At 37.2% G+C, this 26,023-nt stretch overlaps 1 protein-coding gene across 4 annotated transcripts in view; it reads right to left on the reverse strand.

The window, feature by feature from the left end:
* Positions 1 to 1,046: 1,046 nt before the first annotated feature.
* KIAA0586 (KIAA0586 ortholog) overlaps positions 1,047 to 26,023 on the reverse strand; it is a 74,431-nt gene continuing 49,454 nt past the window's right edge. For 3 of the 4 annotated variants that reach the window (XM_087727831.1, XM_087727826.1, XM_087727821.1), the window contains exons 31-33: positions 25,636 to 25,757; positions 24,024 to 24,111; positions 1,047 to 1,442 (exon numbers count right to left, since the gene is read on the reverse strand). In XM_087727831.1, the coding sequence (XP_087583957.1) occupies positions 1,297 to 1,442; positions 24,024 to 24,111; positions 25,636 to 25,757 (356 nt within the window). In that variant the 3' untranslated portion in view covers positions 1,047 to 1,296. Of the gene's footprint in view, positions 1,443 to 20,491; positions 20,635 to 24,023; positions 24,112 to 25,635; positions 25,758 to 26,023 lie in introns of those variants that run through there. The other variant, XM_087727840.1, reaches the window with a different exon arrangement.

Genomic DNA, 26,023 nt, shown 5'->3' on the forward strand with positions numbered 1-26,023 from the left:
TCTCTGACCTTATCCTAAGTTATAGTTCCCTCCTCATAGTGGCAAAATCACAATCAGCTACATCATTTTCTTTCTGAAAAAACAAATGCAAAATATGAGACAGCCAGTTCTGCCTTAGTGTATCCTTTACCATTTGGCTACTCAGCTATCAACTACCAACCTCCATGGACTTTTCTTCAGTTATATATTTATTGCTAATATACTCAGGGTATCCTTTTTGGATGTTTGGTATCTTCTGGAACCCTCAGTTCATTCTATAGTTTCAGGAGATAAGCATTATATTCTTTTTTTACGTTCCCCTTTCATTGTCCATACGTGTCCTGTTTCCTCTTCATCATTCAGGGGGCTCTGAACATATCCATGAAGGCCTGTTTAGAATTGTTCCATTTTGCCTTCTTTGGGGAACAAGGACAATATGAGGGTACGTGGGCTACTAGAGCAAATCATAGATAGATAAGATGACCAGGAATTGATAGAAAGTATGTATAGAAATAAAAATGGAGCAATGCCATCCTTGCATGGGAGGTCTCATGGGATATTCTTATATTATGAGAAAAGCCAAAAAGTAAAATTGTAAATATGCCAAGACTATATTAATCAGGGAGTTGGATTTTATGCTACAAGCTGTCTTTCTTTATACCATCACACCTGTACAAAGGTCAGAAATAATAAATAACATGTTTGGTTTGACAGCCTTTCGCTTCCAAAGTAAGGAATCACACTTAGGGTCCGTTTTCTCCCCAGTTACACTGATCACAAACATACAGATAGTAATTGTAAATTACATGGAATAAAGACACTTTGACCAGCTGCAATTGGAAGAAAGGCTTCTAATCCAATGATACCAAGCATAAAGAACTTCTGAAGCTCAGTCCTCAGGTTTGACATCTAACCCTATGGATGTTGCTAATCTATTTTAAACAGAAAAGTAAGTAAGAAAGACCAATGGCCTCATCACCCATGTTTTGCTGGGCAGTTTGATTCTCCCCTCCATTCAAATATGTGATTTCAAAAGATGAATAAAGAAACAATACCAAGGCTTAAACTTTAAAAACACAAAATATTTTATTAAAAATGTACATATTTTATCAACACATATGCACAGATATTTATATATACATATATATATATATATACAGTCTATAAAGTTCCTGATGATAAAAGGCAAATCAATTTTTTACAATATGGCTAGCGACATTTCTGCACCAAACGTTAGCGTGTTACATTATTTTCAGACAAATACCTGTCAACATCCTCTCCCCAAAATACCTGTATGCATGAATAAGCCTGCACATTTCAAAATGTGTCTGCCCCAGAAGAGTCTGAACTCCCATGAACTGAACTGAAGCTCAGAGTTTTGTCCTCTATATCAGCAGATGGCACCTTCACTGATACTTTACCTGGTGCAGGAAGGGGGCTTAAATGGGGTATGACCTCTGTCCCTGAAACAAAAAGAAGATTTAGTCATTTGCAGGTCAAGTCGGCCAGCTACAAACTGAAAAATGCCATCTGACTGTACTGTCTTCATTTTAGAAAACATTAAGAGCCTGCATGCTTGTCCATTTCCAAAAAATGAGACTATTTTTCAGAGGGAACTAAAATCGTGATTCAGATTTTCCTAGATACATTAACATCTGGTAGCAGTGTACAATATTAATAACACTTCAAATGGCTATTTTTTTCTTCTAAAAAGTAGGAAAATCTTTCCAAATACAAAACTGAAAATATTAGATGGTTTAAATTCAGTATAAAGTAATGTATATTATTAACAAATCATTACTATAATAGCTAAAGCTGAGATTTTATTTACAGACTGTATCTTGGCAGCTTTATTCAGCCAATGAATTGTTATTTTTTCAGTCTGTTAAAATAATAGTTTCCAATTATGTTCCAGTCTGCAAATTTCTCTCTCTCTCTCTCCCTCCCTCCCTCCCTCCCCCTCTCCCTCTCCCGGCTCAACATAGCAGATGCTTAGCTAACTTTGTCTGAAACCATACCTAAAAGTAAACACAGAGCAGGAAATCATTGTTACACTATGACATCCAATGACTGGATGTAAGCTTGGCTAACACAAGGCTCATGATTGGTTTGCATTATTTTCAAGGCAAGCAAAATTATAATCTTCCTTTCTCATTAATATGCAGAGCAAATTACATATTCTCTTCAATTATAAAGGACTAAAAACTCTTTCCTCACTTAATTAACTGGCATGACTATGCAATGGCAGAAAATTTATGTAATCTGTTCCAAGTTGTGCCTCAAGAGACTAATAATTAGCTGATCAAAACTGACATGAAAGCTTTTCTTTCAATGTTGTATTCCGGAGGATGGGTGTTAATTTCTGAAGTCTTCACTTGGACTGCCCATCATATGCCTCCAAAAAAATCTACCTCCAGTCAATCTTGTTGAGAGTGAAGTGTCTCAAAAAAGCCAAGTTCTTTATTACACATTGGGGTGCTATTCTGCATCCTATCTCATGTAAGATATTAGAACAGCATGGGTCAATCTTTTATTTTTGTTACTGAGGGATACTGTCAGCTCGGGCATTATCTGCTAGATGTAACACTGTGTATAATTGAAGGAAGTTAAAACATCTCTTCTGTCTTCAAGCCCCCTTGTTTCTCTTTCATAGATTTCTGTTTTCTCCTCTTATTCTCATTTTGGCACAAGCTGCAGAAAAGTAACAGCTTTTATCATAAGCTTTCAACTGATCTCTTCTAGAGAACTTTGGCTACTAGCCTGTGGATTGCACACTGCCACCACAACATTAAACATATGTAGTGAGTTTACATGCAAGTGAATATCAACATGAACATGGAAAATCTTTTTACCTGATGTTTTGAAAAGAGCAGAGGTTGAGACAAAAATGTTTATGTTTCCAGGATCAGTATTGGACATTAAATATATTTTTTCAGCAATATTAATATACCACAAAGAGTTCCCATTGCTTTTGGAAGACATGTTACATTTTGAACATACAGCAAAATATGTAGGTCCCAACAGAGAAACTGCAATCTAACAGGCTATAGTTCTATACAAGGGGGTTTCAATTGAAATCTGTGCATTGGGCTCACAATGCAAGGAATCAAATTCCACTGGAAGTACATTATATGATTTTACTATGCAAACTATACAAAGTATATATATATTTCCATCACATGTGCGATATCACAAAACAGATATGTCACACCAACGATGTATTCTCTGATTTTTCAAACTATGACCCCACCCCTCTCAAAGTTTATTAACTTTCACTGCATATATACTCAGAACAATCATATACATTTTATAATTGCAAGAGAAAATTGCAATGCTTAAGTTGGCAAATATCTTTATTGTGTTCACTGAATATCTACAGGTGTATTCCAAAATCTGATTTATTTCAATGTTCTGTGTAGTTTGTGCCCTTTTCTTTCAAGATTGAGTGACAGATGCTAGATGCTGGTGAAGCATAAAGGAATATTCAAATATCATAATGCAACTGTATGTTTTATAAACATGTTCTTTAAAGCAATACTGCCAGAATGAATTGTGTCTGTCCTTAACGGCATTCTTTATAGCAATCACCCAGTGTAACAACTTGAAAGCTGTTCATTTAAACAAAAAAACAAAAGCTAAGAAGCCCCCAAAAATGTTTATTTGACTGCAAGCAAATATAGAAAAAGAGTCCAGCCAGATGTTGAAAATGCTATAAACCATATGTAAGCCTAAAAATTTTAAAACATATTTTATATCGATATATTTTCAAGTGTGGCCTGAGAGTCCTGTGCTTCCTGTAAAAGCTTATCATGTCTTTCTCATAGGTAAGGGTAAGCAATATTGAGGTTTAAGAGCCACATTTGATAATTTGAATGACATTATGGTGTCATTCAATAATGTTGGTATTCCCATAAAAAGGGTGGGTCTAACAAAAATAAATGACATAATTAAAATGTAAAGTTCAATAAAATTATACAAAATAAAATATCCTTTTGTTAAAATTGCACATTGATAGCAATTTCTGGAGAGGCATTGATGTGCTGCATTTGACACTACTATGTGTAACTATGGAGGGTGTATCTCTGCTCAGAAAGAAAATAATTACTAGTAGGTAAGAGAACATAGGATTCATGGATATTCGATAACAAGAAATGCCTGCTGGATATTAACAGCAGTGAAAAAAAACCTTCAAATCTTAGTGGAGTTAACTCATCACATTATTGTATTACTTTGACTCTGGCTTAATAAACTAGGTGACTCTAATCTTGATGACTTGTAAATGTGTTTTGAACAACCATGGTTTGTTGTCTAAACTATAGTAAAATGTGACATGGCTTATCAACACATCTAAAACTGTTAGAGAAGGTGTTGATATTAGAGGAGGCATTTTAATCTACATTTATATAAATCTCAACTTGGATGTTTTGGAAACTCAAATTCTGTTTTAGAACCATCAACCTCCAAGCCAAAGACTGAAAGCCAAGAGTTTCAACATAAATTGCTTTAACCCATTTGTAGTAATTACACCTGCTGCCAGAGCTCCCAATGTGGCAAATCAAACACTTTTCAAAAACTCAAAATGAAACTAGTACAATATAATGGGTTTGGTCTGAAAATGGTTTCCGTATGAAGGACGGTAGGCTGCTTCCTCTCAATATTGCCCAAACTCACCTTAGCCATCTTATTTCATTCTTCTAATCTGTTCTGTGCCAACCACTTTTTCTTTCTCTAAATAAATCTTTACATACAATAATAAACTTTACTTTTTGTACGCTATATTTTTCAACAATCTAAAACCTTTGAATGGCCCTTTGAAGAAACACATGATTTTAGTTTAGTTCTCTGCTACATCCCACAAATAAACTACTCGTTCATACTGAGAACATTTTGCCTTATATACATGTTGTTGCTGTAACAATGGCCCAGCCATTTAATATTGTTACCCTCAATTACCTATCCTGCTTTTATCTTTCACCTGACAAAGCCTTCTGATAATGACTCTTATATGGGGTTGGCATTGCTATTCATAAAATCGTCACAGATTTTGGACAACCAGCTAGGTTGGTTAGATGAATCTAAAACTTAGAGGACAAAACATGCAATAAAGATTCACACATATTTTCTCTAAGGTGCTGCTTCAGTTGCATTTTAGCAGCACTCAAGATAAAATGTTTCTCTACTTAATGTTTATATAGATTTTGCATTTTGGGGACTTTGTAATGCTATTCATCTTCCAGATTTTACTTTAAAAGAATAAAGAGCAGCCTGGGATGCTTCTACAGAAGGTTTCTCCAGCTTACTGCTTCTCCAGATATATCTGACTACACCACTCCTCCGACAAGATAACCAATTAAGGATAATGGGAATTAGGGTTAAGGTATCTCGAAGGCATCAGTTTAAGAAGGATACCTTGAAATCCACACAAATCCTCCTCTCAGATGTATGAATGTGGACTCTGCACCGACACTATTTTCTCAAACATGTCCTTCAGATATGTTAGAATTTCAGTGTGCATAATATCTCAGCCAACATAGCCATCAAGGTGAAAGTCCAACACATTCAGAACTGATCAAATTGGGAAGTCTATACTATCGCAACTGGAAATGGACACATAATACATTGACATGAAGGCTGGTTTGTCATCGGTATTTACATTTATTTCTTTATTTATTGTATGGCACATTCGTATCACAGTATTTACATTGTCCAACTGGGAAAGAAGAAGCATGGAATGCCATACTTTGCCCAAATCACCCTATTTGATTTGTTTTCTCTTTATCTCTTAGAAATGTTGTTTATACTTTTAGAGATTTTAGAAATGCTTTTCACGGACAAATTGATGAGAAAACTCCATACATTTACAGCATTTTCTTACTTATATTACTATGGTCTGTTTTTAAAATATTTTCCAATCCCACATATATGAAGCCAGGAGGGAGGAAAGTATCACTTTATAAAGTGTGCAACCTAATACAAAAATAAAATGGCTGAAACCTATGAAAAGAACACCTGGGAAAATATATCTAGCAAAATATTCATCTTCCATGAAGAACAGGGCAGAAAAAGTGACTTGTTTCTTCTACTGCCAGGTTCTGACTGCTTGGCTTTGTTAAATATCAACTTCAAAGTTTGAGTGTTGCTGTGTTCAAGGTCTTAGTGCCTTCCAATGAGTTTGTTTCAAGCCTGATCCTAAGACATCTAAGTAGACAGCTGCAACTTCCTAACTCAATGCTTTATATGTTTCCAGAAAAGAAGCAAAATTATTTTGCTCTTTATACAATTATATCCCTGCTCCTCTTTGTTCTTTTTTCTCTTCCTTTTGCCTGCTTAAAGCACCTGGATTGTATTTGCATATACAATTATTTTGTAAAACACACCTCATTGCTAAGGACATGCTGGCAATGTTTTCTGCAGCTCAATATGAACATGACAGTCACTCTATAGTTAGATATAGGTGCGATCTGAGCTTGTTTATAGTCTCTTCTATGTACACATGGAAAACTTTTAAATATATATATATATTTCTGCATTATTTTTTTGTATTATCCTTACTTGTTTGACACAATCCTTAATACAATTATTGAAATGAAATATATTAGACTTCCTGAAATTTAAGAAAAGATGGAAAAGATGGAAGAGCTACATGGAAATTCAAAAATGATACTGAGTGACCGATAACATATGTGGACACTCCATAAAATGTTAAAGCACTGTGGTAATTCCATGTTAAACACTAACAGTGGAAGCAGTCTTAAGGCCTTCACAGCCACTGCAAGTTTTCAGATTAACCAGATTGCCAACACAGTAGCCATCCTAACCACTTAATTGTGTTAGTTTACTTAATTAAGAAGGAATGTTTTTCAAACAGGGTGGCTCTGAATCTTTACATAGAAGTACAGTGTAAACTAGATTTATCCTTTCCACACATCCATTAGTTGAAGGCTACTACCATTACACCTTCTAGTTTTTTTTATAAATCATAAAGAACATTGACAATCCAGCACAATTTTATCTGTTTAGCTGCTCTCCGAAGAACTTTAGCAAAACTATTTGCTAATGGAGCCAAGAATGCTAACCAGCGCTAGCATCAGGCATATACAAGGACATCATTATGTATATTCCTAAAGGTTCTCTCTGATTGTGACAACCACAGAATGATGTAGTATTTAAAATGTATTATGAAACTCTGTTGACAAACTAACACTATAGACTGAATCTTGGAAGCAGCCCTTTTATCTACATTATGAGCATGGATGAGGGAACCCAACTAGAATGCAGATTTCATCAAGGGTAGTGAATTTGCAAGGAACATCTTATCATTATGAGGAGAACTACTATTCTGAGAATTTTCTATATATTCCCATGGTATTTTTTAAAATATTTCAGGAATGACCCAGAAAATAAATAATGATGTGCCACAGATTCTCACTGTATTTTCATAAGTAGCATTCAGGCATTTCTAAAGATGCTCTTTAAACCACAAGAGTCAGTATAGTATACTGGATAAGGTGTTAGCAGGAAGCCCCAGGTTTGAGTCCTCCCTTAAAAATAAAACTTTGGACGAATAGCTCATGCTTAGACCAATTTATCATATGCAATTGTGAATGCAATTCACAATGCAATTAGAGGAGCCCTTCCCCCTGCCATGTTAAACCATCTTTTCCAGAGGAAAAAAGTGAACTATGCAGTTACTGGTCCTTCCTGGAAGCAGAGGTTTTTGGGATCCTAATTATACATCATGTAAGAATTCATATAGATATACACACTGCCTACCTACCTATAGTAATCCTTCGTAAGCAGTTTTTCACATGGCTTGTATTTATTGAATTAAAAAAAACAACCTTATCCCCATTAGATATTCAGCAGTAATCATCACTTAAGAGAAGCAAATCCCTTTATTGTTCCATTTCATATATTATTTCAGATATCAAGAAATTAAAGTGTGGTTGTGCACATGTGCATATACTTGCTTACACACTGCTTTTTAGGGAAAAAGCGGCTTTCTCCAATGCAGGAAACATTTGCAATTGAAAAACAAAAAAACCCAAAAGTTTAAATCATATACAGATTATACAAAAATGAAAAGTTCACTGGAATGGAGAACTTCCAGTTGAGTTGTGAGGTTCAGCAATACTGTACTGATCATCATTCACACATAACACCACTGGAAATAAAAACTGGTTCAAGTTCTAAGTTGTCATTGTTTGGTTAATAGTTTCAAGCTGCTGTAGCACAGCTGCACCAATCCAGCCAGACAGATTTTCACAGCAATGCTTTGATAGCATGGGGGCCCTTAAGTGTCAAGATATAGAAAAAGCAGCAGTTGTTGGCTGTGAAAACAGTCTGATGCAAACCAGATGGGGGCTCACTTGATGGGCAACATAAAAAGAAAACAATGGGTTCATTCAACAAAAGTCAAGCAGTCACTGCCCAAGAGAGAGTGAGCAGAACACAACAGTCAACCGGAATAGAAGAAAACAAGAAACAGTTGTGAGGTTCTGGGTGAGGAGAGCTGCTGCTCTTCAGACTAAACAAAGTTTTGATTTCTAACTCTTAGATTAATTCATTTCATTCCAGATTACAGGCCTCTTCCCGTCTTCCTCATTTCTTCCAATATCTATGCATTTTATTAATTTTGCTTTAAGGAAAAAACCCTTGTGTATAAGAAACTCAATAGAATAACAAGTTATTTCTAATCACTATATCTTGAAAAGTACCTAACAAAGAAAATGTTTCCAAGAAGGGTCAGCTGTTAATTCTAAAATGGCAGATATTCATCTATCAATAGCACCACTGAACAGATTTTTCATTAAGTGATCAGAAAAGGTTTCGTGCATGAAAATCACAGTAAACTTGACTGCTTGGAAATTCTCACTTCTCTGCCATAGTTTCACAGTGGTCTAGTTCAAATTATTATCATATTAATAAGTGTAAAGCAAAATGCATTAATTAATACGACATACATTTATAATACATTTCAATTCTAGCCTGGTGCCAAAAAAAGGAAAAAACTACCAGGTTGGTCCTTCTGTCAAGGCTTTCCTTAAATATCAGTTTTGGAAGAGGACAGAAGGGAAACCCAATTTCAATCCTACATCAGGCATCCGGTCTGCAAGTTTGGCACCTCTGGTTTATATTATGCTCATATTTAGTTACATGTTTAGTTGTCACAGCAGTGTAGGCATAAGTCGGACTAAATGAAAAAACAAAGTTATTGTAGGAGATGCCAATTTCCTTGGACTGGTTAGTAGCTTAAATTCTTGTGGAGACCTTAAGCTTGCAATAAACCTTTATACCCATTTAAACTGTCTGGACTTCTGCTTATTTCCCCAGCTTTAAGTTAATCTGAACTACTAACTACTACTAAGTAAATTGGAAGTAGGTAAGCGTGAGTGGAATTTAAGGTGGGCTGGATTTAATCTCTTTTGGGTGCAAAGGGACTCATGACTGATGATGCATTTGACCCCTTCCTTGGGCTCAGCCTGGTCATCAGTTGTTGTTTTTTAAATAATCATTTGTTAAGGAGGGTTCTGAATCAGGAACATGTGAAATTAATTGCAGAGCTACTGCTGAAAGTCAATGTAGATTTGAAGATTGGTCTTAGGAAGGATTGAGGGCCGGCTGAATGTTAACCTTTCAATTATGCCTGAAAAAACTCTTTCCTTTCCATCCCTGTCCAGTTATTTTGGCCCTTTGCCACTTGTCCACCCAGTTATTGCCATTGCCATACCCTTATTCAGAATGTGTCTTCTGCAAGTACATATTGATACATACATACATTACATAGGATTGCTTTCCTGCCCTACCAAGAGCAAAATGGAAGGAATGTACAGTGATTTTTCAACAGAAATGTCACAATAAAGCAGAAAAGGCTAGTATAACTTGATTTTTTTTAAAAAGCATGATCTAGTTTTAAAAAACTTTTATTAAGGCCTGCCAAAAACACAGCAATCAGTTGAAAACTACCATTCTTTAGGGGATGGGATGGGAGAGGCACATACAGCATATAGAAACACTAGCAATTAGATTGCTACCAAAATAGGCATGACTTTCATTTAATATCTTAAATGGATTTCTGAGTTAAGTGCTACATTTCAGCAAATTAATATAGATCTGCTTGATGTTGGATTGTATATAGAACAAAGCACACATAGTGTTACAATGATGGAGTGTTACAAACATCAAGCCAACATAGTTGGAATTACATATGCAGTATAAATACATCATCTTTGCAGCCCTAAGGTTGAGAACTAGGAGTTACACTGCAATGAGTGTATGTCAAAGTAAATTCACTTTGTCCAATTCTATGTGAAATAAATCATTTTTTTTTTTAAAAATGTGGACGGCAAGGGTAAAGAAGGATATGGTTCTGAACTGTGCAGCAAATGGGAAAGTTATTACCTTCTGCTTGACTCAAGGCAATTCATTGTCAATATTTGGATTAAAAAAGCAAACCTTTGTCACACATAGATAATTAGTGAAATCAGTTGTTACAAAATACGGTGACAGGGTACAGTTTTCAGTGGTTTCAAAAAGAGATTTAAATAACAATAAGCTCTGTTTTTTACAGTAAATGTCATTGTGATAACTGATGTCCTAAAGCCAGTCTTCAGTAGAATAAGGTGTAATATTGATGTAAATATTACATCAGGTGTTAATAAAATAACATTTAAAATTCATTTAAAATTCAGATAAATCATCAGATCCATGATGTAGAGCAGAAATAAACTCCCTCAGAGGACTAAACTATCCGTATTAAGCTTGGTTGCCATGTGTCTGATGGTGCTTTATCTCCCTTCCCTTTTATACTCCTATGAGTTAGGGAGGTGTTTGAGACATTTTCATAAACCTTCTGTTGCTTTGGTAATGGATCTTGTCTATTTCTGTCCAGGTCAGTCTCTTTACTCGCTACAATATGATTGATATATAACCCTGTCTGAACAAAAGCATTGCTAGAGTTTTTCATCTTCTGGAAACGCCTTCAATGTTTATGCATTATACATGGGGCGGCTTCTGAAAACAATGTGCAAATTGTTATACTGCATCTTTCCCTCCAAATATTTACCTGTAAACTAAGCTGGCATTCTCAGTTGATTACAGAGTAAGAAGTTGTTGAAAACCAAAGAATGAACAAGAGCTGCAAATGGCTGCAAGTATTGTTGCTGAAAACTGTGGGGGTATCAGAAAATTAGGCAACGCTGGTTTGGTTAATTTAAACCTTTCTGTATTGCTAAATGAACAGATAATCCTAGAGGTACACACATAAATATGTACACTTGGATCATTCTCAATAAATTGACAAGTATAATGTTCTTGGCTCATTTGTTTAACTGAAGTTCTTCTACCTTGCTTTAGGACTTGTGTGGCGAAAAGATATTTTAGGCAGTAATTATGCAGATTTCTTATGCAAAAATATTGAAAATTCAAAAGTGGTTTGCAAACCTTTAAACATCAGTGTAGGCCAGTTCAAATTTTTGAGGCTGAATGACCTGAAGATTTAATTCCTAATATATTTTCTTACCTTGACACTAATCTTATCAACAGAGGTGGTTTTCTAGATTCCCCTGCATTATGAAGGCTGTTTCAGTAATAGCTCCTTCTTTGTTTAATACCATCTCAGAGACTTGGCAATATATTATGGTTCTTTAGTCACAGGCATTTTTTGAAGCATATTAGAGACTACAGTATAAATTGAAGTGAAATTTTATCTGCTGTTCAATCATGACTATTACTGTAGTTATACCACCGAATAATACTGATTTGTGTGTGTGAATTTGGGTGCCCGTGTGCGTACGTACGTACATACATACATACATACATCAAGAGTAGAAACACAGCAACTCTTCCCACCAGGTGCCAGACCAACCATGCTATTAACCTCCTGACTCAAGTCCAATCCTGAGGGGAACAGTCAGGACTTCAGGGCCTTTTGGAAAGCTAATGGGCAATGTTCCCTCTAATTTTTTTTCAGGGTGAGCGGGAAAGTATAGTGTTTGAGCGGCACAGTTTCATGCCTGAGCACTTAAGAGAGCAACACTTTGAACTTCTGTCTCGTCTGCTGGACATTTGCGCAACATTCCAAGCGCCAAGCACCAATTGTGAGCGAGGTTTCAGCCTGATGAATGCCAGGCATGAAAATGTGCTACTCAAACACTATACTTTTCCGCTCACCCTGAAAAAAAAAAGACTTCTGCTCAGCTTTTAGATCATTAGACTGGCTAGAGAGAGACATGGCACCAACAGGTCCTGGGTCCTGGCATTTTGCAGGCAACCTGTCCTCTCACATTCCTTTGGAATGCAACCCATCACATTTGAATTAGATTTTGCCAATTATCCTATTAAAAGATAATCCTATTATTCTAAAATATGACTAACTCGATATTAAAAATGTAAATATTTAATGCTGATAAATAATAGCAGTAATTGTTATTTAGTATGATTAAAATCAGTATTGATATATCAATATATCTATCAAAATTGACAATAAACACTAAAATAACAATACAAATATATAATGTGGAATATAAATGTAATAAATATAATATATAAATACAACATAAATGTAATAAAATAATTTATCATGAAACTCTCCCCCTTTAAAGTAATAAGATCAATTAAATAGTCTAGCAAGTTTGGACAATATGCTATATGTTATGTTACTTAAGAATATATATGCCTCAGAATCAGATACAACATCCACATCATTTCCAACTGAGTCAATAAAATGATATGCCATGCCAAAACTATTTTAAATAAAGATATGAAATTAATCAAGTATTGCATTTATTTTTCAAAATGAATGTAGAATTTTTATTATTATTTAAGTTTTGTACCCTATCTTTTCTAACTAACGTTAACTTTAAAAAGATGTTACATCAGACTACAATACAAGTAATTAAATGAAGACTAAAATAAGTGTTTTGGCATATTGAGCTTTTTATATTTCTTTCTAATATTGCTTCCTTAGTTGAGAACTTCCTCCTCAGCTTACTTACGCATTAACTGTTTGTTGCTTTTATGGCTTATTCATTCACTGCTCCATCTTCAGTTTTTTTCACAGGGGGCAGGGCTTGCTTCCTTCCTTCCTTCCTTCCTTCCCTCCACTCCTTTGGCCACCAATTTTGATCCAACTCTCTCTCTCTCTCTCTCTCTCTCTCTCACACACACACACACACACACACACACACACACAGACACGTGTTCTTTGGGGGGGTTGAATTACTCCACCTCACTGCGCAGTCGGCTCAGCATGTGTTCGGCCCCTGCTTACGCTGAATCAAATCTGCAGCCGGCGGGACCATTTCAAAGCCGCCAGTCCTCTTGCTCCTTCTCCTTCACCGGCAAAGCAGCGGCGCTGGTGCCTCCCACTCCGCTCGGAGCACCTCAGCTGGGCTCTGGGTTATCCCTGCCATCGCCTCCACCTCCGCCGCTTTCCTACTAGCTCCCGCGGCCTCAAAAGCACGGCAGAGGAGGAAGGGGGAGGGATAATGCGGGGGCCAGCTCAGGTGCTCCGTGTGGAGAGAGAGGCACCACTGCGGGAGCTTTGCTGGTGAAGGAGAAGAAGCAAGAGGACTGGCGGCTCATCAAAACAAGTCTGGGGAGGTCCTTTGCAGGCGGCCAGTTCTAGCTGCCTGCAAAGGACTTCCCCACGTTTGCTTTGGTAGAAAGCTCTGCGCGGCTGTTAGAAAGCTCTGCGCGGAGGTTTCTAGCGACGTGCGCGGCCGCGCACGCGCGCACCTTAGAGGGAACAGTGCTAATGGGGTATTTTATATGTTGCTTAGAAAATTTGTTGAAGGGATTTCATAATAAACAAAAAACATATGCTGCTGAGGGAAACAGCTATAGCCTTTATGCTCTGCTCATAGGCTTTTGGTGGCAATTGTGGGAAGTACTGAATACCAATATTGAACTCATTCAGCAGTGCTGCTCTGTTGGTGAGCCATCCTTATGCCAACTCTGCTGTTAGGGATCCTGGAAATTGAAGTCATAATATAGCTGTAGGGAGTGCGGGGGGGGGGGTAACCTATTCTCCAAAGCACCTTAAAGCAGGACAAGAAACAATGGATGAAAACTAATCAAGGAGCGAAGCAAGCTAGAAATAAGGAGAAATTTCCTGATAGAACAATTAATCAGTGCAATGGCTTGCCTTCAGAAGTTGTGAATACTCCATCACTGGAAGTTTTTAATAGTATAGTATGGGGCTTTCTCCCTGAACAAGGGGTTGGAGTAGAAGACCTCCAAGAATAGAATACCTTCCAACTCTGTTATTCTGTTCTGTTTTGGAGGCACCAAAATAAGGAAAGTTGCTACAAGGCCAAATTCAGATGGATTAGCAGAATAAATGTCCCATACATTTGGGATCCACAGACTATATCCACAAATCTCAGTTGGGAATAATCTTTGTTTCAATACCAAAATCCTATCACTAGCATCACTCATCTCACTGATAATCTTTTCAATATCAGCAATGACCCTAATAGCAAACTCTTTCTGGCCAAAGTCTGAGAACCAAACAGTTTCCAATTACACCTAAGCCTCCTTTTCCCACCAGATTCTAAATTCATTGATTAAAAAAATGATTTTTTTACTGGCTGAAACTGTTTTGAGACTCTTACCTTTGCATTTCAAAATAAAACATTGAAAGTGATTACTTTTTCCAGCTATACTTCAGGAATTCAATCTAGAACTACCACAAAAGGAATTAACTTATGAAGGCATAAATATATGCAGAATGCAGAATAACATAGCTTCGAAAAGATCATGAGAATCTGCACCAAGAGGGTTGAAGGATTGGTGGTTATTTTATAGACACAACTATTCAGTTATTAAAACAGACTAATGCAGATGTTTACAATCAGAGAATATGATTTTTCTAAGTAGCTTTGTATAGCCTCATTTTGTATACATAAAATGGACCCCACAACAAATTCAAGTTACCGGGGGGGGGGGGGGGGGGGTTAAGCCAGAGGGCAGTTAAGGACACTTTTATATTTTCTGCTTGTGTCAGAATGACAGGCACCATGCTGTGACTGACAAACCCAATTTATGAGAAACTTTGGCAAGGGTAATGAGATAGCTCTTGGGCAAATGCAGTCATTAGCATCTGAGAGGTTTTCCTGTATTTACCATTTATGCTGTTCCCCATTTATGCAATATGACCAATGCTTGAAAAGATAAAACCAGGTCAGCCTCACCACCTTGTCATCATCCACTTTTGTTTTCTATCACTTGATGCCCGGCCTGCATGTTTGGCTTCTCTTAATGGTGGTGGTAGCAATTATTTGTAGCATAAAATATGTGTTATTGCTCGCAGTATGACGACAGAACTATTCAAGTTAACAGAATAACAGAGTTGGAAGGAACCTTGGAGGTCTTCTAGTCCAATCCCCTGCTCAAGTAGGAGACCTTAGACCAGGGGTGTCCAAACTTGGAAACTTTAAGACTTGTAGACTTCAACTCCCAGAATTCCCCAGCCCCATGGCTGGCTGGGGAATTCTGGGAGTTGAAATCCACAAATCTTAAAGTTCCCAAGTTTGGACACTCCTGCCTTAGACCATTTAGACAAATAGCTGTCCATTCTCTTCTTAAAATCCTCTAATGATGGAGCACCCACAACTTCTGAAGGCAAGCAATTTCACAATTTCTCTGTCAGGAAATTTCTCCTTATTTCAAGATTGCTTCTCTCCTTCGTTAGTTTCCATCCACTGCTTCTTGTTCTGCTTTCAGGTGCTTTGTAGAATAGGTTAACCTATTGCATCCTGGTAAGCTTCTGAGCCCATGAAAAGTTACTAGAAATTGGCAAAAAGCCTTTCTTAGTCAGATAGAATCCCTATTATAAATTATCTTCCCTTTTCTCTGCTTCTACTGACAGAACCCACCTTTCTTCCTTTTCCCTTTTCAACCATCTGTTTTATCCTCATACTTTGATTCAGCACTCAAGTACTTTATCTCACCCTTTACAGCTAGCCTAAAAATCCACATTTTTGCAACAATTTCTGCCAGCATCAGCTTAGTATAGACTAGAATTCTTTATTGACCAAGGTTGATTGGACACACAAGGAATTTGTCTCTGGTGCATAAGCTCTCAGTATACATACATACATACATACATACACACACACACACACACACACACACACACACACACACACACACACACACGATAAATCATGATCATAGCCATCATAAAAATATATTCATCTTAAATCATAAGATACAAAACTTAGCGATAGTAATAGGATAGTAAATAAGCGATATATCTAGTAATATTAAAATATGTATATTCATCATAAATCATAAGATACAAAACTTAGTACTAGTAATAGGATAGTAATAAGCAATATATCTAGTAATATTAAAATATGTATATACATATATACATACGCACAAATGCACACACACACACACATACATATTGCAATAATATTTCTTCTCAACATAGGGAACGTTTGCATTTCATTTGGAAACCAAGGACCCAGAGTATGGAGGAAGACTGGAGAGGCCAATCAAGCACAGTAATCCCACGATCATTGAACAAGTTTTTAGTGCTTTTGGCAAAAGTTGCTCTCATCAGAAAAGATGACTTTGGACCACTGAGCAACAGGACTTTGGACCACTGTGCTTCATTAAGACCAGGGTCAACACAGTCATCTACCAGGAGATTTTGGAGCACTTCATGCTTCCTTCCGCAGACGAGCTTTATGGGGACGCTGACTTCATTTTCCAGCTGCCCAAACTACCAAAAGCACCAAAACCTGGTTCAATGACTGTGGGATTACTGTGCTTGATTGGCCAGCAAACTCGCCTGACCTGAACCCCATAGAGAAAGATGAGAGACATGAGACCGAACAATGCAGAAGAGCTGAAGGCTACTATTGAAGCATCTTGGTCTTCCATAACACCTCAGCAGTGCCACAGGCTGATAGCTTCCATGCCACGCCACATTGAGGCAGTAATTGCTGCAAAAGGGGCCCAAACCAAGTACTGAGTACATTCACATGCTTATACTTTTCAGAGGTCCAATATTGCTCTAGGTACAATCCTTATTTTATTGATTGCATGTAATATTCTAATTTTCTGAGATGGTGGATTTGGGGTTTTCATGAGCTGTACGTCATAATCATCACAATTATGACAAATCACAGCTTGAACTATCTTGCTTTGCATGTAATGAGTCTTATCTGATATATTAGTTTCACCTTTTAAGTTGCATTACTGAAGTAAATGAACTTTTGCACGATATTCTAATTTTTCGAGTTTCACCTGTAGGTCAACTTAAGGCCTGAGATAAAACAAAAAAGAGGCATTGTGAAAACTACTTTACATTAACAACATATATAAGGCTATTCCACCATAGCAAACTTGTTTCTAACACATCGACACAATACTTCTTATACTGCCTTTTCTTTTTTAAGCTTTCTAGGTCTCTGTTTTCATGACCTCATCAACTCCATCCAACAACTTCTCTATCTTTACTTTCAACCCCTTAAGTCTTCCTTATATATTTATTTTCGGAGAGGTCTTATTATTTTTGAAATGCAGGAGGCCCCTTAACCTGGGCCTGTGGATCAGCTGATCCAGAGAGGGCCAGAAGTTCTGCCTCTGTTTCTGGCACACTGTTGCTAGCCCTAGCGTCTCTGGACTTGTCGCTCTTTTTGGGCTGCCACTAAGAGAAGGGGAGTGGTAGCTAGGATTTGTGGGGGCGGCCTCCGCAAAGCCGTTCTGCATGAATGGCAGGTGCATGTGGGGCATGTGGAGCATGTTCCCCCCTTCACCCCAGGAAATGGCAGGGACCTGCTGTGCATGCAATTAAATATGAGCCAAGGTGGCGCAGTGGTTAAAGTGCAGCACTGCAGGCCACTTCAGCTGACTGCAGTTCGGCGGTTCAAATCTCACCGGCTCAGGGTTGACTCACCTTCCATCCTTCCGAGGTGGGTAAAATGAGGACCTGGATTGTTGTTGGGGGCAATATGCTGACTCTGTAAACCGCTTAGAGAGGGCTGAAAGCCCTATGAAGCGGTATATAAGTCTAACTGCTATTGCTATTGCTATATTTTAGGGGAGGCTTATTATCCAGGGAGGTCTTATTTTCGGGGAAACAGGGTAATCTGTTTTGGAATTTCACCACATACAAATATATTTCTACATTCAAATCCTCTGAAAAATAGATTTAAGGTAGAGAAGTTTCTCTATTTCGATGGCTTCCATAATTATTCCACCACCCAGGTGGTTACAATGCAAAAGAACAACGGACACACAGCCAGCACCTCAGCCACACAGGATGATACGAAACAGCCGACCAATCTACAAACATAAACTCCATCTACCAATCAGGATGCAACTACATAGCCAATCAACCCACTTACAGCAACAAAGCCAGCACTCCACACACACACACCAAGATTTATAGAAAGACAACAGCTCCGACCACACCTTACTCATACAAGCATGAAGCCGAAAACACCAGCCTGAAGATGGCGAGTGGGACCTCGCTGAAACGTTGCCAAAACAATCTCAATCTTACATGGGAAAAGACCTGAATACAACAAGACCAGCATACTTACACATCGAGGTCCCACTTGCCATCTTCAGGCTGGGTTTGGGGCTTAACATGTGATTGGAACTGCTGTCTTTCTATAAATCTTGGTGGGTGGGTGTGGAGTGCTGGCTTTGTTTCACTAAGTGGAATGATTGGTTGTGTGGTTGTATCATGATTGGTAGATTGGTGCTGATTGTGTGTCTATTGTTGTTTCGTGTTGTAACGGCCTGGGTGGTGGGTGAGGCTTATTTGTTGACTAGGGCTGGTTTCCAGATGTCTGGTAGGTGGGAGGTATCCTCACGTTTATTCATGTTGTGGGGGTGTTTCTCTATTTCTCCACAAACATAATATCAAGACAGCCTTTAACACTGACCAAAAAATAGCCAACAACCCCAAAGACAAAATCCAGCTAAAAACCAAGGAGTCTACGAAATACCATGCAAAATCTGCCCTGCAACATACATAGGACAAACAAACAAGAGAATAAATGCACGCATCGCAGAACACAAGAATGCAGTAAGAAAAAAAGAAAAACCTCCCTCCATTTTCCAGCACCTTAAAGCTACAGGACATGAAATTAATTTTGAAGGAACAAAATTAATCTCTAAAACTGAACACTTCAACAAGAGAATAATTATGGAAGCTATCGAAATAGAGAAACACTCCCACAACATGAATAAACATGACAATACCTCCCGCATACCAGACATCTGGAAACCAGCCCTAGTCAACAAACGAGCCCCACCCACCACCCAGGCCATTACAACACAAAACAACGGACACACAGCCAGCACCAATCAGCACCAATCTACCAATCATGATACAACCATTTACTGAAACAAAGCCAGCACTCCACACACACACACCAAGATTTATAGAAAGACAGCAGCTCCAATCACACTTTAAGCCCAAAACCCAGCCTGAAGATGGCAAGTGAGACCTTGCTGAAACGTTGCCAAGGCAATCTCAATCTTACACGGGAAAAGACCCGAATACAACAAGACCAGCATACACACACACACACACACACACATATACATACACTATATTGCCAAAAGTATTCGCTCACAACTGAGTCTGATTATGTGGATGGGTGAGCAAATACTTTTGGCAATATAATGTACATACATACATACATACATACATACACATGAAATGTGAGAGATCAGAAATTGATTCCACCAATTTAAAATATTTTTAAAAATAATTGCTGTGGCTTCAGCCTTCATTAAAGTAAACATTAGGGGAGATGGTCTTTAATCCTTTTTCATCATAGCTCCTCTTGGATCAAATACCGACACTCTATTCGTATTTTTTTCTTCCATCAGAACTAATGATAAATATTATGGAGAGATGAAAGAGTAGGAAAGAACTAAATTGCTGAAATATTATGAAAAGAAATACAACCTTCAAATTGTGTTTAAAATAATAATCCATGGCTATTATAAAATTAACACAAGGTGCTCCAATTATACTATTTTAACAGCTCTTTAAATAGTGTGTTATCAACTCTATACAGTAGGCTTGGCACACAGACCTTTCCATGACTAAACTGGTCTGGCTATTGATAGAAGCAGAGAAGCACTGCAAACTCTGCTTAGGCTTCTGAAAGTGACTAGGCCTCAATCTTCCAGTCCATAGGAATTGTCCCAGTTCTGATGCCAACCAGTTTTGTACCACCCCAACATACTTCCTACTGATTGCTCTGTGCTACTTGACAATATTCCTGTTTTTCCTATTATACTGCAAGCTTTTATTTCAAGCAGCATGGCATAATTGTCACATCATTCTGTCCTTCAAAAGCAATCATCAAAAGAAAATCAAGAAAAATTATGCCATAAACTGGATTTTTTTTGTATGAATTGTTCATTTTGACTGTGTTGTTACTTACAGCTAAAGCATCTGGTAGGAATTTAAAATAAATGTAATTCATTAGAATAATTTGTGATTAATGACAAGGCAACAGCAGCAAAGTATTTTAAACAATTAATTTATTAATAGAATAAATTAGTTCTGTAAACATATATTAGCTTCCAATTCTTATTTTCCAGTTCTCCGCAGAAATCTTGTGAGCTGTTTCTTGATCATCCTTTTCATCATGACAGCTGCACTGCTTGCTAAATTTATGAAATGTTTAATATTTTCAAGGATAGCAATGCACAGTAGATCCAACAATTTTAAATGGCAAATAATTGCTATTACTGTCTGATAGAATCCATATGGTATTTGTTATAGGAAGTTGGTCCAATATTAAAATTGGCTCAATGATGAAGATTCATGTAGAAGCAAGATTTTCACAAGATCAAATGTTTAAAAATTGTGAGAGGTAGTAATAGTACAGAGTTCTGAATATTTTCCTTTAACCTACCACTGATCTTCATTTTTATTTATCAGAGCTACATAAACTCAAGGTGATGAACATAATGTTTCTTCCCATTTTCCCCACAAGAATCCTGTGAGATGGGTTGAACTGAGAGAGAATAATTGGCCCAAATCAGTCATTTAGCTTCTGTGCCTAAGGGAGAACTAGAATTCTTGGACACCTAATTTCACTTCAGCACCTTAACTACTATACCTAACATTCTCTTTAATACGATGTAACTATGTATCATGGAGGAGTCAATATAGGAAAAGACTTTATCTAAATTTATTGGCCTGTGAAATTTTGAGAATGCTGATAGTGTGTGTGTGTGTGTGTGTCTGTCTGTCTGTCTGTACGTACGTATGTGTGTGTGTGTGTGAAAGAGAGAGAGACGTGATCGAGTTAGACACCTGTGTGCTACAGTAGTAGGTACTGCTTTTCCAGAAAACAGGACATATCAAGTGGGGACCGTTTTTGAAAGTTCTGGGGTAGCAGATCAGAGAGCCTCTTCCTAATAGCCTCCCTCCATTAGGCACTGCCCATCATGTGCCTCTTATTAGCTGCAATTTGAAGCAATAATCTGCAGGACAAAGGAACTTTTCCAAATTGTAGGATTAACAGGATAAAACCAACATACTGTATTTATTTGCACCTGATTGCAGGCCTTAAGTATAAAGCAAGGCTTCATTAAAAAGTTAAAAGGCTAATTATCTTGCAAATTTAGAAGTCACTGGTATCAGATTTAACTAACAATTTATATGGTTCTCTTACCAGAATTTACCAACAGAATCTCTGAAAATACATATTAATTCTGTAATGTATTTAATATAGATAACAGGAAAAAGTTTAAAAGAGACTCAAAGACAATGAAATGCATCCCAATATTTCCAATATTTTCTAGCAATTTTGTCCAAATCAGTGTTTGTATTTGTATTTGTATTTGTATTTATTATACTTGTATGCTGCCCTATTCCCGGGAGGGGGACTCAGGGCGGCGAACAAATACATGGGGAAGGGGGCAATACAAAAACAAACGAGACAAACAGGATACAAAGACAAATTAAAAACTACACAACAATCAACAATTCGAGTGGGGCTGGGAACTCATCAGCCCCAAGCCTGCCGGAACAGCCAGGTCTTGACGGCTTTGCGGAAAGCCTGAAGGGTGGTGAGGGTCCAAATCTCCATGGGGAGATCGTTCCAGAGGGCCGGAGCAGCCACAGAAAAGGCCCTCCCCCGGGGGGTCGACAGTCGACATTGGCTAGCTGATGGTATCCGGAGGAGGCCTAATCTGTGGGATCTGATTGGTCGAAGGGAGGTAATTGGCAGGAGGCGGTCTCTCAAGTACCCAGGTCATGTTCAAGATTAAAATTAATAATTCTTAACTGAACAAACAGCACCCTTTCAATAATTTAATTTTATCAATCAACTTCCCCTGCATTTTGGATTATATATGTATTTCACTATATTGTATTTATATATGTAATTATACACATATAATGAAATATACTATACACATATCTGTACGTGTGTGTGTGTGTGTGTGTGTGTGTGTGTATGTGAATATCAATTTTGCACATGAGGATTTTATATGCAGAAAAAAAAATCAAATTAGAAACACAACTATATTTATCCAAAAGGAAGATGATCCTTAATTAAAGATTATCTTATCCTGCCCAAAACTATAAGTTTGGTAAAAATAACAACCTTTATTTACTGTATTCTCAGTGAATGTAAAGTAATCTTCATAATATTTAAAGATACATTTCTGAAGTCATTTGCTAGTAGCTTTCCTTAACATTACCATTCTGGTGACTATATTAGTATAAATATAATTGTAATATTTGTAACACTTTGATTCAAACAAGTATTTCATTTTTTATAAACTTGGAGACAAGTATATACTGCTCATAGTCCATAATGATTATTATTAAAATAATAATATTTACTATATTATATTGAATAGCCTATAAAGATTTACAGCATAAATATTTGATAACTAAAACATATTATTACCATGATTATTTATTGAATGTAAAATCATTCTTAATCATTTACTAATTTCAAGATAATTTCCTTTATGTCCAACAGGACATGTTATTATGTAGAAAAAGGCTGTAATCTGAAGCTATCTCCAACTGATCTAGGGCTTAAAAACTTTAGCTTACCCTAAAATAATAAGCATCTCCAGTTACCCTGTTACAACAATCTAACTAAATTCTGTTTTATATGGCATTTACAGCAAAGCAGCTATCCCTTAAACAACTACTAACATCATGAATAATTTGGTTGGCTGTGTCATTTTCCATTTTGTAAGAAGAGGAGTTATCTTCCTAGCCTTCCTCCTTTATAAGCACAAGCCACTGCCATCTTGTGGTCAAAACTCAGATACAAAACCAGATTGGCTAAAACTCCATATACTCTCTCTAGCACCAAATGTGGATTTACAACAAAAGAGATCATTCATGGGAGCCACCACTAATCCCAGTTTTCCTAAAAGTATAACTGTATAAGAAGATGCAAAAATATACTCTGCTAGATATCTCTGCATTATTATTCCTCGGGAAATTTTGAAAAGTTCAGAATCTCAAATGAGACTGAAGCATGGTTCTGCAATTTATATCCTTCAATCTCACTATTTCTCTCAAAATCTATAGCATTGAATTTTAACAACATATAATAAATACAGTTTCCCTTTTTTCTTGTTCTTTTTATTGGTGCTTCCAAGTCAGTACTGACTCCTGGAAAGTGCCTGGACCAGTTCCTGCAATTTTCTTGATAATATTTTCAGAAGTGGCTTGCCTTTGCCTTCTTCCTAGGTCTGAGAAAGTGTAACTGGCCCAAGGTCACCCAGCTGATTTCATTTTTTAATGCCTAAGACCTTTCCCTTTTTGATTTGGGTTACTTGGAAGCCCTGTTCAGAGTGGAGAGAACTGGGAACTCTTTGGCCTATTCTCATGTGTCTTATTAGATCTTCACTTCACCCAAGTGTCCATTCCTTACCTGTGGTGTTTAGGCAGTGGGTTAAAAAGAGTGACAGAAATATACGCAGGCCTTGATTTTATACAACACACATCTCCCAAATCTGTCAATTCAATATGGATCAGGACAACAGGTTTCAAACACGGTAACAGGATAATTTACCTTTCTGCTGTGTATGTTCGGATTTTGGTTTTACACAGATGATTCTGGAATTCACTGGTATTTCCTGGAAAGCGTCTTGGGGCGTTGTCTACATATCAATTATGAAACACATGTTAATATTATATCTAACTGGATCAAGTAAGATTAAACAAAACTTCAAGAACAGATTTTTTTTAAAAAAAACATTGTTCCGCATTTATCCCCGTCCAAGCTTTCTTTCCAGCAGAAATTAAAGCAGAACTGATCAAATGAGACCTAATCCCTAATGGCCATTCATGCCAACCAGAACAAACAGAACACTAGACTGTAGATCTATAACATTTGCCCTGAACACAGAGATATTCTTTTTACTTTGAAATGAGTAATGGAGGATGCGAGAAATCACATTTTGTGGATCTACCCACACCAACTACCAAAACCAGACATTTCTCAATAAGTGCTGTCATAAACTGGGGTGTTTTCTTTGAAGAGATGCTCCTGATATCTTTCAAAAGTGGCAAAATCCTTGTTTATGCTAAGCCTTTGAGATCTTTTTTTACTGTATTAATTCCAGTGGCAGCTTTTCACTAAATTGGGTTGAAAAGCCAAACAGGGCTAGATCTGATTGCATGGGGGATGAGAAGATACTAAGAATGGGTTTAAAAAATATACAGGAAAACATTAACAACTCATGTACATACAATATGGTTTGGTTCTGTATTTATTTTATCATCCAACTCGCCACAGTGACTCTGAATGGCTGAAGCACATAAAAGCCTTAAAAAACAAATACAGGCAATAATATGTGCAACCCCAGATCCATAACTATACACATAAACATATATACACCTAAATGGCTATCAAAGCAATATTCAAACAACAAAACATATAGATATCTTGGGCATACGCCAACCTCCTACCCCCAAGCCAGGTCTAAGGTTTTCCAAGTAGTTGGTAGGATTATAGCAAGTTGAATTGCAGGGGTAATAGGGTTCCAAACACCCATTTTCTGGGTCTCACTAAATGGGATCTAAAACATGCCTGTCCTGTTCATAATTTAGAGAAGCAATCCCACAAATAATCCAATTCCATGCCCTGAAAGGCCTTATAAGTAACAACCAGCACTTGAATTGCATCTTACTGATACGAATTATGTGCCTTTATTTTTTTAATGGGTAGTGAGAAATGGTATGCAAATATTCCGTGCAAAGAAAGAAACTAGATAGCTATCTCCATGGTAGGTGAGACTTTAAAAAAAAAACTTTTTTTAACATCTGAATTCAACTTCAGTCTATGTGAATTCAGGTTAGAGAAACACTTTTCTTTTTCGCTGAGAACAAAAGAATAACATGTCAAAAACCACTTCAGAAGCAAAATAGTAGGATAATACACACACACACACAAATCATGTGATTCTACCTCTAATGAAATCTTGTTAAATGCTTCGGGAGAGAGGGTGCTTTGTAATATACAGAAAAGCTTTTGCAAAATCCGGAACACCTCTCCTTGGCTTTGGGTCATTAGCACAATTACATGCATTTGAGTACTCTATATTTAAAAGAATACTAAAACAGTCAAATACCGTTTTATGCGTATTTATTTATTTATAGCAAGGGCTATTCCATCGTATTACCTGCAATGAGTCATCCAACTGAGGTGTCAGCTTGGTGTTTCCATATGCCCCTAGAGAGTCATGAGCAAGTTCAGCTATGCTCATTGGCCCGTGAGTAACATCAGGAACACCAGGACTATCTCCTGAGAGATTAAAAACATATTAAAAACACGGTTTCCATTTAAAATGTTACCATTTCCAGTGCACACCTATAAAGATGGGTTGATAGCTCAGTACTGTTTGTGAGATCCCATGGCTGAAACACTGCTATCTACATTCTTTGTAGGTTACTCTCAGACAAGAGGAGCAAAACTTTTATTTACTCACTGTATTTTGAATACAGAGTAGCTCACTGTACTTCTTTACATGCATGCTCATGATTTTTCAAAATAACTGGTGGGAATTTTGC

This window comes from Thamnophis sirtalis, unplaced genomic scaffold, assembly GCF_051295495.1.
Source record: "Thamnophis sirtalis isolate CommonGarterSnake01/CBP01778 unplaced genomic scaffold, rThaSir2_p1.2 scaffold_1, whole genome shotgun sequence".
NCBI lineage: Eukaryota > Metazoa > Chordata > Lepidosauria > Squamata > Natricidae > Thamnophis > Thamnophis sirtalis.